The sequence below is a fragment of the Augochlora pura genome, chromosome 7, assembly GCF_028453695.1.
Source record: "Augochlora pura isolate Apur16 chromosome 7, APUR_v2.2.1, whole genome shotgun sequence".
Classification (NCBI taxonomy): Eukaryota; Metazoa; Arthropoda; class Insecta; order Hymenoptera; family Halictidae; genus Augochlora; species Augochlora pura.
This window is the reverse complement of record NC_135778.1, coordinates 23,581,761-23,596,218: the sequence shown is the minus strand read 5'-3', so window position 1 is coordinate 23,596,218 and position 14,458 is coordinate 23,581,761. Positions and strand designations below refer to the sequence as shown.

The 14,458-nt window shown below is 29.8% G+C and overlaps 1 protein-coding gene across 3 annotated transcripts; it reads right to left on the bottom strand.

The window, feature by feature from the left end:
* Positions 1–16: 16 nt before the first annotated feature.
* On the bottom strand, positions 17–14,032 carry LOC144473341 (macoilin-1). Of its 3 annotated transcripts, XM_078187133.1 has the most exons (13): positions 13,865–13,892; positions 13,552–13,775; positions 12,093–12,234; positions 11,875–12,001; positions 11,443–11,572; positions 11,249–11,315; positions 10,963–11,170; positions 10,612–10,870; positions 10,292–10,537; positions 9,855–10,031; positions 9,298–9,576; positions 8,900–9,093; positions 17–8,678 (listed from the first exon to the last, which is right to left on the bottom strand). In XM_078187133.1, exons 2-13 carry the CDS (start codon positions 13,629–13,631, stop codon positions 8,416–8,418), a joined length of 2,172 nt encoding a protein of 723 aa, XP_078043259.1. In that variant the 5' UTR covers positions 13,632–13,775; positions 13,865–13,892; the 3' UTR covers positions 17–8,415. The 3 variants fall into 3 exon arrangements, with proteins under 3 accessions (XP_078043259.1, XP_078043258.1, XP_078043260.1); XM_078187132.1 differs by having other exon boundaries at positions 13,552–14,032; XM_078187134.1 differs by having other exon boundaries at positions 9,855–10,013; positions 13,552–14,032.
* Between the last annotated feature and the right edge of the window lie 426 nt (positions 14,033–14,458).

Below are 14,458 nucleotides of genomic sequence, written 5' to 3'. Positions count from 1 at the left end.
AATTACGTACCTTAAATTGTTACAATAGACAAAATCTTCTCGTCTAAAGTAAGAAAATGTCAAGTCTGTTTAATAAATCGTTTCTGATTCAATGTGTCCTCATTAATATAATTTTATTAAACATGTTAAATTGTACATTATGGCTTAGTAGCTGATGCTAAGTATCGAGACTCTCGAATCTCGAGACTGTCTCGAGACGAACCGAGCCGAGAAACGTCGAGATTCTCGAGATTGGTTCGAGACGAATCGAGTCTCTCGAATCTCGAGACTGTCTCGAGACGAACCAAGCCAAACAACATCGAGACTCTCGAGTCTCGAGACTTACTCGAGACGAATCGAGGCTGTCGAATCTCGAGACTGGCTCGAGACGAGCCGAAATGAAGACTAGGTTCGCGCAGGAACAGGAAAATCAAGCATAACGTTCAAGTTCGAAACTTGTTCGTCTCGGTTTCTGTCGAGATGATCTCGAGACATTCAAGATTACGGACGTTTCGCAGTCTCGATTAGCCATCAACCGTACACGCACAAACCGCTTGTCCGCTTTAGGAAGACCACGATTTATTTTTCAGTACTTGAAGGATTTACAATTCTAGTTAAAAATCATATGCATAATAAATTTTATTTAAATTTATTTATTTATATCTGTAACCACACATTTATGTACATGTTTTCCTGTAATACCATTTGTGCGAATTTTTTTATATTTCAAGCTCGAAACTACTGATTCGTCTCAAGTCAGTCTCAAGATAAAAAAAGTCTCAGAGCTTGTTGAATATGCAAATTAAAATTCACAGGATTATAATATATAGAAATTTGAAGTTTTTACATAAGAAATTAATACTTCATTAATGTCACCATTTCCATCATTGTACAATAGAGCACAACAGGAATCGTTTAAACCGGAAAATAAAAGAGGAACAGGTTGAAAATTAAATTAAAGTTACAATGCATAACTTGAAGACTACAGTAAAGAAGGATCTGTTATTTAAAAACTCAGAGGATTAAAACTGTAATAAATTTAGGATACCTTGAATGGGACATGAAAGTGTAATTCTGCAGATTTTTTTACAAGAATACAATAGATTAACGCACACTCTGCCAAAACTTGATGTGTCTATTTTTTAACATTAAAAAGAAATCTGCGAATAAACGCAATGCATTCATGCCATGTATACATTTTCGAGATCAAAACAATATATTACAAATAAGTACCTGTATAAAGAACAAATATATAATTATATTATACAAGGACATAAGACGTATACTTACATGTATACATCCTCAAATGTATATTCATATTTATATGCACATTTGTACGCATATATGTATGAGGAACTAATGTAAATGATATATCATCTTGAATATCGCGTTTTTTAGAATTAAAAATTGTACTCTGTATAAACTCGTTCGAGCTTAATCATTGTTATGTGAAAAAGTATCACGGATTAATGAATTTGTCATGAGCTTATACCATTATGAAAATTTCGTTAAATAAGTAGTGAAATTTGTACAGGAAATTATGAAACATGGGAGAGTATGTGAATTTTTCGTTTCCAAAGATATCGAAAAATCTTTTACCATTTTGAAGATTACATAAAATGGCTGGATTCAACATTTTTTGAAACGGCGTTTACCAAAAATTTGTTTACAAAAATTGTAACAAAATTTGAGAATCTAAAATGTCAAGGATTTTTCGATATATAATCTCGAAGACAGAAGATTTTATGTTTTGGCTTATGTATATTGTATTTGTTAGACTAGAAAAATTTCAATAGCGCCAAGTCAGTGATAACAATTGAGAAAACTCTGTGGACTTAATGAACCATGATGAACGTAACATTAAAATTAGAATTATTTTTATAGAGGGAAAGGGCATTTGCGTGCATTGTCATGACATTCTCGAAATCAAAAATATACTTTTCTATCGAATTACGTATCGTTAAATTTTGTAATGTTGCCTTAACATTAAATTAAAAGTATAATTCGAGTAAATAGGAAGTCCAACCATGGAAGCATAATTGTTGATTCATTAATGAAAGACACTCAGTGCTTTGAAAAATGCTTAACGAAATAAAACAATATTTAGACTGATGGGGTAATTTATTTATAAATAATATAAATAATTATTTTCGACCATTGAAGCGAACATGCGATTCTAGTGTTTCTCTACTTATGTATAGCATAAAAAAAGAAAAGAAAGCGTGTGGATGCTACACAAATGAAAGCACCTGCACTTTTATAATTTTGCAAATACTTTTTGCAGAACATACATTAATGCATTGCTACAAGAAATTTAAATTGATTTATTTTGTTTTAGTGGGACACAAAAAGAATTTGAAACAATTTGAGGATTTCTATTATAAAATCACATAGTTGTATTCATTTTCCAAAATTAAAATCATAATTAAGCAACGAATATGTTTAAATTGTAACGATATTGATTTAAAACGTATTGAAGTTGATCAATCGTCTATTAGTCTTTTATACGCGGTAAAAATAAAGTGAAGAACAAGATACTTGTAACTGTGCTTAAGAGATTACTGTTTGGCACGGAAAATATATTTTTACATCGTAAAATTAGAGAATTTTGTTATTAATTTATTGCAATAAAAAATTGTATAATTCTATAGAAACAGAAATACATTAGTATATTTAAGTGCATATACAAGTACATTGCATGACTATATACATTATCAAGAAAGCACAGTGAATTGTATATCTAATGTTTCGAATTTGAAACTGTTTTCCTAAATCGCAATTTACTTATAAAATTTGTATACAGTAGAACCATGATTATTTGAACATTCTACTTCATATGGATTTGTAGCTATATTTTATGATGTTATTCTTACTTAGATGTCAATAAGGAAAAGATGTGAATAATAAAGAAGAATATAGTTTAATAATCAACATTTAGATTGGTTTTTATTGATTGTTCTAAAAAAATATTTTTGACAGTAACTATCTAAAATTGTAATATGAAAAATGGTTCTGAAGTGTTAAATTAGAAAGAAATCTATCTATATATGTATACAACTATACATTATACTTATTTGTAATTAATATAGAGTTCACATAATTAAGATTCTACTGTAAGTATAATGAATCCAATACCTTTTATTACATTATTTTTCTTACAAAATGTTTAGTTGAGAATCAAACAGCTACTATATTATACATGTACATACATATATGTATGTATAGTTGTAGCAATGAACGAATTACCAATTAAAATTGATATATTAATAACTTTGTTCACATTTATGATTGATTAGAAAGTTATATACATGTTAATGAAGATACAGGGTCGAATTTCCGATCCCTCGCTTTATAATTGGGCTTAGTTACATCCTTTTAGTGTGTTATTAAAAAGGAAACGGCATAATCTTGGATATATTGTTTATGGTAATGACATTTTGTAATCTAATCATTAAAGTATAATGTACAACATATTACTTCATTATATTCAACTTCTGTCCCATTAATTCATGGCTTTATTTTACACAATAATGAATACACACGTTATATACATATGTAATGTATGTGTAAGGAAAACAATATTATTCTGATTCATGGTTTTACAACATCCTGTTTTATGTGTCATAGTGGTTATTTTAATGATTTTTTTTAATAGTATGATAAATTGTATTCATTTTTCTCGAACAGATTAATTGCCCGTATTAAATTAATTTAAAACTTTCATTTTAAATCTAAGAAAAAAATTTTTGTTCATGTCTCTTATCACTTGTTTTCAAACAAATCATAACAAAAAATAATTCTTTACTCTCCTAAGTATGCATAAAAGACTCATATTGTCAGTGTCATATTTTACTCCTCGTATGAATAAGTTATTTCTGTAACTTAAAATTGTCGTTATTATCATTCTCACAGTATCCATTCCCATACAAATAATATTATTAACATTTTAAATATAAAGTAATGCAGTCAGAAGATTCTCTACAAATTGTAAGTGTAATTAATAAGCAATCATGCCATAGATGTAAAAAGCACCATTTTATATCATATGCATCGAATTCTTGCGAATAATTAAATGTACGTGTATATGCTAGAAAAGTTAGGTGAACATACATATATGATATGAATGTGCACGCGTATGTGCCCACATGTGTGCGTGTGTATATGTTTTTAAAATATCACATTAATTAAATATAAATAATACGAATTAATGAAATAGCAAAAGTAAACTATTTATGAAACCAGCCTTATGATAGAATTAAACCCGTAGTAGATGCGTGAGTGTGTGCGTACGCGCGCGCGCGCGTGTAGAAGATGATCCATCCGAAACAGAAAATATAAAAAAAATAGTTTGTGTACGACTTGAACTATCATAAAATGCAAATATGGAGTTCATTAAAAACAGTGTTACCATTTTTAAATTATTTTCATTTTCATAGAAAGTACATGTTTGCCAGTATGTCAGTATTATGCAACGAGTTTTTTTAACAACTTAATACAATACAATATAATCGGTTAACAATGATCTTTCAATTTTCGATATAATAATCCAAAGCTTCCTAAGAAAAAACTAAGTAATAAACAAATCTTTGTACACCATATTGTCTTCTAAAATATTTTAATTATACAAGAATTACCTTCTCAGGTCATCAAAATTAACGAAATTTTTTAAACGATTTAGTTTTGTTGAGCCACTCTGTATTAGCAACAAACTAATTAGAGTGTTCCCTGATCAGGTACTTAACATGCACTTGCAAGCACGTTGTTTTCGAAAGAAACCATTCATCTCAAATCAATGATTTTATGTAAAAACGTTCTTCATTTTTCTCATTAACGACACATTATGTTTAATCACATATATGCTACATAAAACAGTATTTGGTAAATAATAAAATTGACATATAATTTTGTTTTGTACAAATAGAATGTTTTGTTATTGAAGACTTTCTTTTGAATAGTTTTCTTGTTTAAGAACTATTACATGTCATTTAACGCGAACATTGTTCAATGTTCTTTCCAACTTGTCCACAGTCTCTGATTATAATACTGTTCCCATTTTGTTATTATTCCAAAACGGTACATTTTTTCCCAATGATTAATTTTAACTTAATTTAATTGCGATTATAAATGGAAATTGAAAAAATTTTAAATTACTGTGACGAATCACAAGATCAATTTGTATTTTAAAAAAGAAAGCATGTTTTCTATTAAAATAAATTATATTAATAACTCTTATATATAGCACTTTGACTATGTCACGCAAGTGCCCAAACAATTTCAATAATTTTTTGTTTGCGTTTGGTCTATTTCAAGTAATTATTTACACTGTTTCATTACATCAAGGGGCTTATGCATACAATGATACAAGTTGACACAGATAGCAGTCCAATTATGTTTTAACTGAGAAGAAACAATGCCTATGAATGAAATTAATTACCAAATCAAATGAAACAATTACTGAAAAGAAAATAAGAAAATCTTGTGTATACAATTAAGAATTGTTTTCATTTTTTTGTAAAACTATAACTATCAAGGTGCACTGACGTAATGATGTAAGCACATTAACCCTCAACAGTAGAATTGCCAACATTGGTGAAGTATTAGACTAAAAAACAAAATATTTACATGCTTCCCAAAAACAAAAAATTAAAATCTTTTTTTGTCGATAGTGAAATACACATATAAATGAAATAAAGGTTTTCTCAGAGTTACACGACCTTTGTATTGATATGCTTTAATTTTTCAAGCAAAGAAGGTTTCTCCGCGTTTTATATTATTTATATTAACATAAAATTAAAGTAACTACGCAAACAGATGTTAATGTAGCTGGTCTTTAGTTCCTAATGATATAATATCATATAAATAATCAACCGTAACAACTATGCTTCGAATACAATCATCGTGTAAATTGAAAAATGCCAGTGAAAGTATTATGTTGTGCATAAGAATTCTGCAATTAGAGATTAGTATGTGGATCATCCAAGAAATATGAAATTAATTAAAAAAAAATCATAAATATTGTGAATATCGCTTGGAACCTAAGAAGAGAAAAACAAGTAATAATTGTTATTGCTTTTTCATGTAAGGCAGAAATATCAAATGAATATTAGATATCTAATAAATATTTGTGCTTATAGAAATCCATTTGACTAGTTGGTCATGATCCACTATGCTATTAGTAAATTGTCATGACAGTGCCTTATATATACAATCATGGAAGAATGACTTTTATGATATTAACCAGTCGTTAATTGTTCATTGAAGTAAGCAGGTACTGGCTTTCTTGCGGATTTAAAATTCATGTAAGAATTGTACTCTTAAATGAAACTTTTTCTCACTTGTAATGCCATTTTTATTGTATTCATTGTAACTATTATGCTTTAAATAAAATCAATATAATAGTGCACTATTTAATGTTATTGTTAATTTTTTAAGGCTTAAAAAAATAGAAAAAAAATAACTTTATAGAAACATAAACTCTAATACCTTTATAAAAATATTTAAGCATCAAGCATTACTTGTTTTACATGCACATGCCTCAGTACTTCGTACGTCAATCTCAAAATGTTCAAAAAAGAAGAAAATAAACAAAATCAATTTAGTACTACTAAGTATTAAGACTACAAACTTAAAGGGAAAAGTTATAACATGAAATAATATACGAAACAATGCATCATACAAATGCTACTATACTATGCTCTTTTAAGAGTGATCAAGTTTTATTCCATATAATTCGTATTCTTGAAAAACAATTGTAAATCGTAACATTTGCAAATATATTGCTTTACAGATAAATCTGTCTTACTATTTCATTCAGACAGGTTAACAAAGTGCCATATAATTTGATTACCAATGACATTACAAAATAATAAAAATTTTAAATCTATAATTTATGTCTATCATAGTTTACAAGATTCAAGTTTTCAATATGTAATATACTTAGTACTACTCCATGTTCTAGTATTTAGTTAAGCCATCAACTTTCGAATTAAAACGAACTTTGCCTTTTCATTAACTTAAAAGTTTTACGAATCTTTCTAGTTATCACATTAAAACTGTACACATCTCGGAAAACGAGTTATAAAATATTTTAACGCTTATTTTACACCGTTCGAAAGCCAATACACAAATATATCGCTAGACTAACAAATTATAAGCATTTCAAAATATTAAAAAAGTACAGAAATAAGAGTATCGATATAATGACGATCGTTAAGAAAATGAATTTGGCGTTCTGACATTTTATATCAATCTTCTTGAATGACGAACAACGGCAGGTTTTTTTCAATGTATATTAATGGCTGGTTCTGGATGATCACATGACTTAAAATGGCTTCATTTGCCAAAGACATTAAATACAGTTTGTATGCTGGACTAGCTTCGTATTACGACTTGAGAAAGATTTGTGCCTACAACAAGTCGTCATAGATTTAGGCGTATGCTGTAGGAAGATCACGTACATACTAAATTCTTTTAGTCTTTTTCATAGTTCTAGTAAGTAAGAAATAAGCGCTACTAACACGCTGATCGAATTTAATGCTATTTCACATTCCTTTGTATCTATAATTACGGTGTTTTGAAAAGTGTTATAACTGAAGTACTATAAAAAATTAATAAAATATATTAATTTGAAATTTCCAATGTTCTTTCTTTCATGAATCACTCACAGTAATATTTAATGCAATCTCAGCAGAAAATATTTTATATATAAAATCTACGTAGAAGTACTAAGTTTAATATAAAGGTCAGTGGTTATCTACGATGATTGGATTATGTATATGTTATTGTTTTGCTCCACGTTGGTTGCTAACTTTTGAATATTTGTCATATGTATGGAATAAATGAGATGGGCACCTGCAAGATCAACCTACAGCATGTTTAACAGGACGCAACTAACTTTTTAAATATTTTTAAATCCAGTAATAGCCGCGTCCTATGGTCATGTATAGTTAATAACAATGTGTCATTTCAGATGACAAATCAGATGCAAACATGTTTCTAGAAGTCTCTCATGGAAGACGTTGAAAGATTATCTCTAAAGCATTCAACTTGAAAGTTGTATAAAAAAATACTACATATTGATCTTTAGTAAAACATTATATGTATAAATATTCTATACAGATCTCAAGAGAATTAGAACTTCCAATTCTTATGGAATTAAAATAGGAAAAGCTCCATTTCAACCAAACTACTATTTTCTTTTTTAACAAAAATGAAATACATATATATTTTTTTCTGGAAAGCATTATTAAAATTTATTAGATAAATTTGAAATATTTAATGTTGATTGAAACGTTCTTATTACAGTAAAATAAGTGTGATAGTTTGTAAAATCTAAGCTCGCATTTCGATCTCCATTGAGAAACACACTTGAAACATGTTTAAGTAATCTATACTCAATTTCTGTAAAGTCTTGATTGTGACAAAAAACTGCAGTTTTTAAGCTTCGGTAGACGCTATCAGGGAATTCTTAGGTGTATATGCTGTCGCATTTGGATCCAAGTTCGACACTGTACACCCTGGGCGGGGACTTTCATTAGAACGTATTTTTGTAACTGCGACTCTCACTTCATTATTCAACCGAAGCTTAGATGTCGCACAGGTTGGCGCAGGACCAAACGTGTCTTGTGGCATCACAGCTAAATCTTGGGCTATTTTTGTTTTTAGCATTTCAATTTCCTTTTCTTGAGATCTAATTAAACCTGATTCAACATAAAATGTATGATGTATAGTATATCCTACACTATATCTTAATTATCGTATTTAAATTTTCTATAATATATGCTTTAATCCGCCAAATTCGAAGACTATTCAATGCAACTATTTCTCAATTATTATTTGAATTGGTTATTCATCACTTACTCACTTATATTCAAATAAAAGCTTTGCTACTTAATTTATATATAAATGAAATGTTACTTACTGTCTTTAACTTCTAGCTCTCTCCTAGCTTCACCAAGTACAGAAAATAAGTCGAGTTTTATACGTGTTTCTGCACTTAAACTGTCTTCTAAATGAGCAGTTTTGTCTTGAAGTACATTAAGTGCTCCAAGTAAAATTTCAGACTCTTTATGATTCTCCTTGCAACGTGTGACGTCTTTCTCCAGTGCACTACACCTAGTGTCAAAATTATTTTGTTATACAGATCAAAATATTAAACACATAATTTTTATCTATTTACAATTATATTTCTGTTAAGTGAAATATAAAGTAATTTATGATCCTTGGAAAGAACATGCCTATTTAAACACATTTATGTTAATTATTTATAATCATTTTTTTTTTTTTTTTGAGAAACGGATATTTATAATGTTGCTGTACCTTTCTTCTTTCGTTTTAAGTTCTCGTCGTAAATTTTTAAGGTCTTGTTCCATTTGCGTTCTACGACTTTTACATAATTCAGTGCACTCTTGTCTAATAAGTGGTGGAGGTGGTGGTGGAATCGCAGATCGTGCTTCTTCTGCAGCTCGTCTTGCTCGTCTTTCCGAAACTAATGTCGCTTCGCAAGTTGTTCGCTGTTTTCTTTCTTCTGCGATTCTTTTCTCCAATGACGACATCGCTTGTTTATCTAATTGACGAGCTGTTACTAATCCATGTAATCTATCAAGTACCCAAATATAAAAAAAATTGCGCACACATTGGAAAAAGAAAAACACTGTTTAATAGTTTCGAAAACTATTTTTTCATATAATTTTTATAAAAAAAATTGTAATAACTTTACTTTGCATCTAGTTGCTTCAAATTTTGTACTATATTTTAATCTAACAGATATAATCTGATATCTGATTGAATATATTGCTAATAGTCACAACTAGCAACTGTCACAAATCAACAATCTAATTTAATCAGTGGTGTACTTTGAATATTCTTCTACTCACTTGGTCTGCAACTGGTCATTGTCGTGCTGAAGCTGTTGTATATCACCCTTAGCTTGACGTTCTCCATTCTGTAGAGTATTTATTTGTGAACGAAGTTCCTGTTCCAGTTGCCTACTGGATTGCAAGTCAGACTTCAAGCGCTTAATGTCAGCCTCGAGCCTGCGACACATCAGTAACCTATTTAAATGATATCAGATTATACTAACGAAAAACCTGACAATAACTTTAATGCTCTGTCATTTGGTATGAGAGATTTTAAGTGAAAAATTTCAAACCTAGGAAAGGAATTTCTTCTTTTGTCGTATGTTTATCAGAAATAAAAATATATCAAGTTCGAAGGTTCATCATAAGATTCGTTATTATACAGAAGGAGGATACAAAAAACTGAAACACTGTAATTTCGTTTGTCATGTAACTGAATAATACAAGCAATGTACCTTTGACAATATTCATCTTGCTGTTTCTGTTGTTCACTTATATTATCAACTGGGGTTTTAATCTGACGAGTTTTACGTTCACGTTGAGTATTAACAGTGGATGACGGTTCTCGACTTTCTTTAATGTTATTCCATTTCCCTGTCACAGAACCATTACTCTGTGATTTCATTGTGGTGTGCCCACAGTTTCCACTTTTGATAAATTTGTCTTTCTCTATTTCATTCGCATCGAAATCATTCACAGATCTGTATTTTACATTCTAGCGTTTAGTAAATGTTCTAGACATTATACATTCGCAGACACACAGACGATTACTTACCCAATCCTGTCAATGAATTGTATGTCATTGTGTGTGACAGTATTTCCATTAGTATGTATAAACCTTTTGTCATTTTTATCAGACTGTGATATACTCGTTATATTATGCTTATTGTGTTGTTCCTCTTGTTTCTCACCTTTGTCTAACGACTTTCTGTGATTATTTTTTGCCGTAGCACTTTGAGCTTGTGATATAATTTGTGATCCTATATGTAAATTACCATTTTGTATACCTACTTCTGCAGAGTTATTACTGCATCCTATAATGCATTCAATTATTAAATCAAACATTGCCGAATTATGAAAACTATTGCATACAATAAACTGAAGGATAAAAATAAATACAAGCTACCTCTACTCTTTTCAGGACTTGGATTGTACTGTGGACAAAATTTATTAGATTGTATTTTCACATGTTGCTCGAACGACGAGGTAACATGTGATTGTGACTGAACTTGTTGAATTTGTTGCACTGTTGAAATTTGTTGTTCTAAAGGCAGTGCTTGCTGCAATAATTGTACATAAAATTCGTTCTCTTTTGCCACATCTTTTTGTTTTCTCTGGTGAAATAAATGTTAACATGTAGACATTGTTAAATTTTTTCTGTACAAGGTATCTATCACAATTTTTACATTTACCTCTCTCATCCTATGACCAATAAAGCTCTTAAAACCAAAACCTAATGTAACTACGGGATAACCAATGCTGAAAACAAACAATATTTTGTACTATTAACGAAGTATTTTCAAAACAAGTTAATATTAAATTATATTTAGTTTTATCATTATTTAAGAAAACAAAAATTTTCAATATTGTAAAAATAAATATATACCAATGTGCTGCAAATGGTCGACAGAGATCCAAATGAAAAGGCATATGTCGTAGGTCTCTTAATCGAACCGCTGCTTCTATGTATAGAAATAATAACCATAGCATCACAGTCGGTAGACACACACCTTTGTCTATTTAACAACAATATTATACATGTATTAGTTTTATGATTTAAAGACAATCATAATACTATCTAATCTGCAGACTGGATCACTTTATTTGTACAAGTAAATATGTAAGAACTGTTTTAACACAATTTATATGTATATGTACTACTAGAAATCTAATTTATAGTAATAATAAAATTTAAAAATGTTTCCACATATAAAGAAGTAAAGATCAGTGGGAATTATAACTGAATACAAATAACATATGAACTTATTGCACCCAGTTTACAGATTAAAAATTATTCTTCTATGTTTTATATGTTTACCTGTATGCCACACATATTGTACCCAAACATAAGTACTGGCGGCAAAGAACAACCAATGTACTGGTATAAAGAAGAAACAAATCATATCTGACGTAAGCGCAATACAAATAAAAAATACAGAGAAGGCCTGAAAATATAATAATTTATATTATTGTAAAAATAATCATACATACAGATTGTATTTAAAAAAAATTCATTAATGTGACCTTGTTACTTACCAAGCCTTGATATTTGAAAGAATCGTAAACACTTCTGAGAAGTAGCCAAAACGGCCACAAAAATTCAAAACGGAATTCTAAAATGAAGTCTGCCAAAATTACCATGGCCCATAGTAGAAGAAATTTTAGATAAAGCAATGTACTGAAATAAAACATAAAACTATGTTACTTTGTAGTATAAAAGGACAAATTTAATAACTTTGCCATTAACAGAATATAGTTTGATAAGCTGTAATTTTGTAATGACTAATCATCAGCAAAATTATTGAAGCATGAGCAAATACATCACCTATTTTCATTAATAATAGGAAATATATGTACATGAGAAACTATTTTATCGTAAGAAGATTTTATAATACATAATCTACTCCTAATACATTGTTGTGCCATAAAAACTTGTCATGTAAATCTTAGCTAATATTTGAAACTATAAGTAGAATTCTTTTACAGTTTTGTAAATATAATTTTTCTGTGTTATATTACTGTTTACTTAGGAAAAGTTCTACTATAGAAAAAATTAAAATATACAGATAAAAAAGAAGCTTGAACGCTCAGGGTAGACATCTGTGTTATTAAATTATAACAGAGACAATCTTAATGTAGCACAGAATATTTTAAATTATGTAAAAGTAAATTATGTTCAGCATTGTAAATTTTTAATAAAGTTAATTTTAAAAAATCTATGACAAAGTTACATGTACCATAATTTTAGAGAAAAATAAAGCTGATAAGAATACTATTATATGGACAGAAGAGATGTACAATCTATGACGAAGAATATTGTTTGTTATGAAAAAAATATTATGTTTATCTATAAAGTATAAATATTGGTCTCAATCTGATGCCAATTATATAAATATAATCATCTATTACATGTCTTCCAGTTATAAATACATATAACTATGCACATAATTGTGTTTCGATGAGTATAAACACTACAAATGCAGAATTTTAGAAACAAAAATTACTATAGATGTGAAAGATGTATATTAACGAAAAGAAACAAAATGAACTAAGTGTTCAGTTGCATTAATAGAAGTTTAATTACATAATTATATGTACAATCAAAACCGGTGACGACTGAAAACAGACGTTCGACGAATTATCTTATACTGTATACTGAACAATTAGATTTTCATGACTGTTGCTAATCGAGATTGTTTAGGATTTCGAACTAACGTTTATAAACACGTAATGTTGTGCATGCTTCTACGAAAACAGGCACACATGGTCGAAGTTTTGCTAAATGTCAAGTTATGTCATGCAGCTTTTGGAAAGTGGCCGACTATCTCGCACCGACACAATGTATTGCGGAGGTTGATAGAGCTTATGGTTAATCGGGGAACAGAGAAGCATTTGATCAACGGATTCAATGTATTCGAAAATAATGGACCGCGAGAGTTTTGATTATTTTGGAAATTAGCCATTTCAATGAGACATATGGCGGCGAACAATTTACCTTCCGTAGATTCCCTCGGTGAGCTTGTTGCGTTTCAAGGGCCTCCGAAGCTTACCGCACTCAACATTTCTTCTCTTCATATTCCTTGACACTTTCACTACGACCAAAGCGACGTTATTCGCGGCGAGCAACAGAACCGAAAAAACCGCAAATTTTCTACGGAGTCGTGAAAAAATCCACTGTCTCGCGCGCGACTTCTATCAGACTCTTTTGTTGTCATTCGTCTGCGGGCAGATTCGAGGTTTTACAACGGTTTACCAAGCAGCTGATTGGTCCATTGTGGGACATGGCGCTAATCACCAGCAAATATCACCTGCTGGAATATTTACTTGTCGACCTGCTTTTAACAAGTTGTACACGTTTTCTTTCACGTTTCGAGGAATAAACTCGTGTTTCACAGTGGAAATTGTTGCTTGAGATAAGTCTGGATTATAGGCTTTATCGATCGTATGTGCCTTCGATTGCACCATAGGTCAATCGACTTGTTTCACTTACGTTAACAGCGCTCTGACCTGGCAATATGCGTTGCCCCTTTCTGTCTCTCCTTACCTCTATCTTCCTTTCTCTTTACTATGTATATACTATTACAGTATTTCTCGTTGTAAGTTCAAATCGTCCTTCATTTTATAAACTCGTTATTAACCCTTCCATCCCCGTGCGGATCATAATTTGAGTTGTTATTGAATTGAGATAATCAAAATTTGCGGTAACAATTAAAGCTAGTTTCCCAAAATTGTGCAATGCACAACATTACAGTTTTCGTTATACAAGTCGCAAAAATCTTTACGAATATCATCTTATCTCGTAAGAAATATGTTCCTTTATACAATTTTCTGGAATATTCTATTAGAAAAGTCTGCTATAGAGCTGAATATTTACTATTTCTTTGCGACAATTATTACTAAAG

Excerpts from the sequence above, each read along its gene's own strand:
- LOC144473341 (XM_078187132.1), bottom strand. The coding sequence starts at position 13,631 with ATGAAGAGAAGAAATGTTGAGTGCGGTAAGCTTCGGAGGCCCTTGAAA. Across the intron at positions 12,002-12,092 it reads CTTTCAAATATCAAGGCTTG|GCCTTCTCTGTATTTTTTAT; the intron begins GTAAGTAACAAG and ends TTATATTTTCAG. Across the intron at positions 10,032-10,291 it reads CAAGATGAATATTGTCAAAG|GTTACTGATGTGTCGCAGGC; the intron begins GTACATTGCTTG and ends TCATTTAAATAG.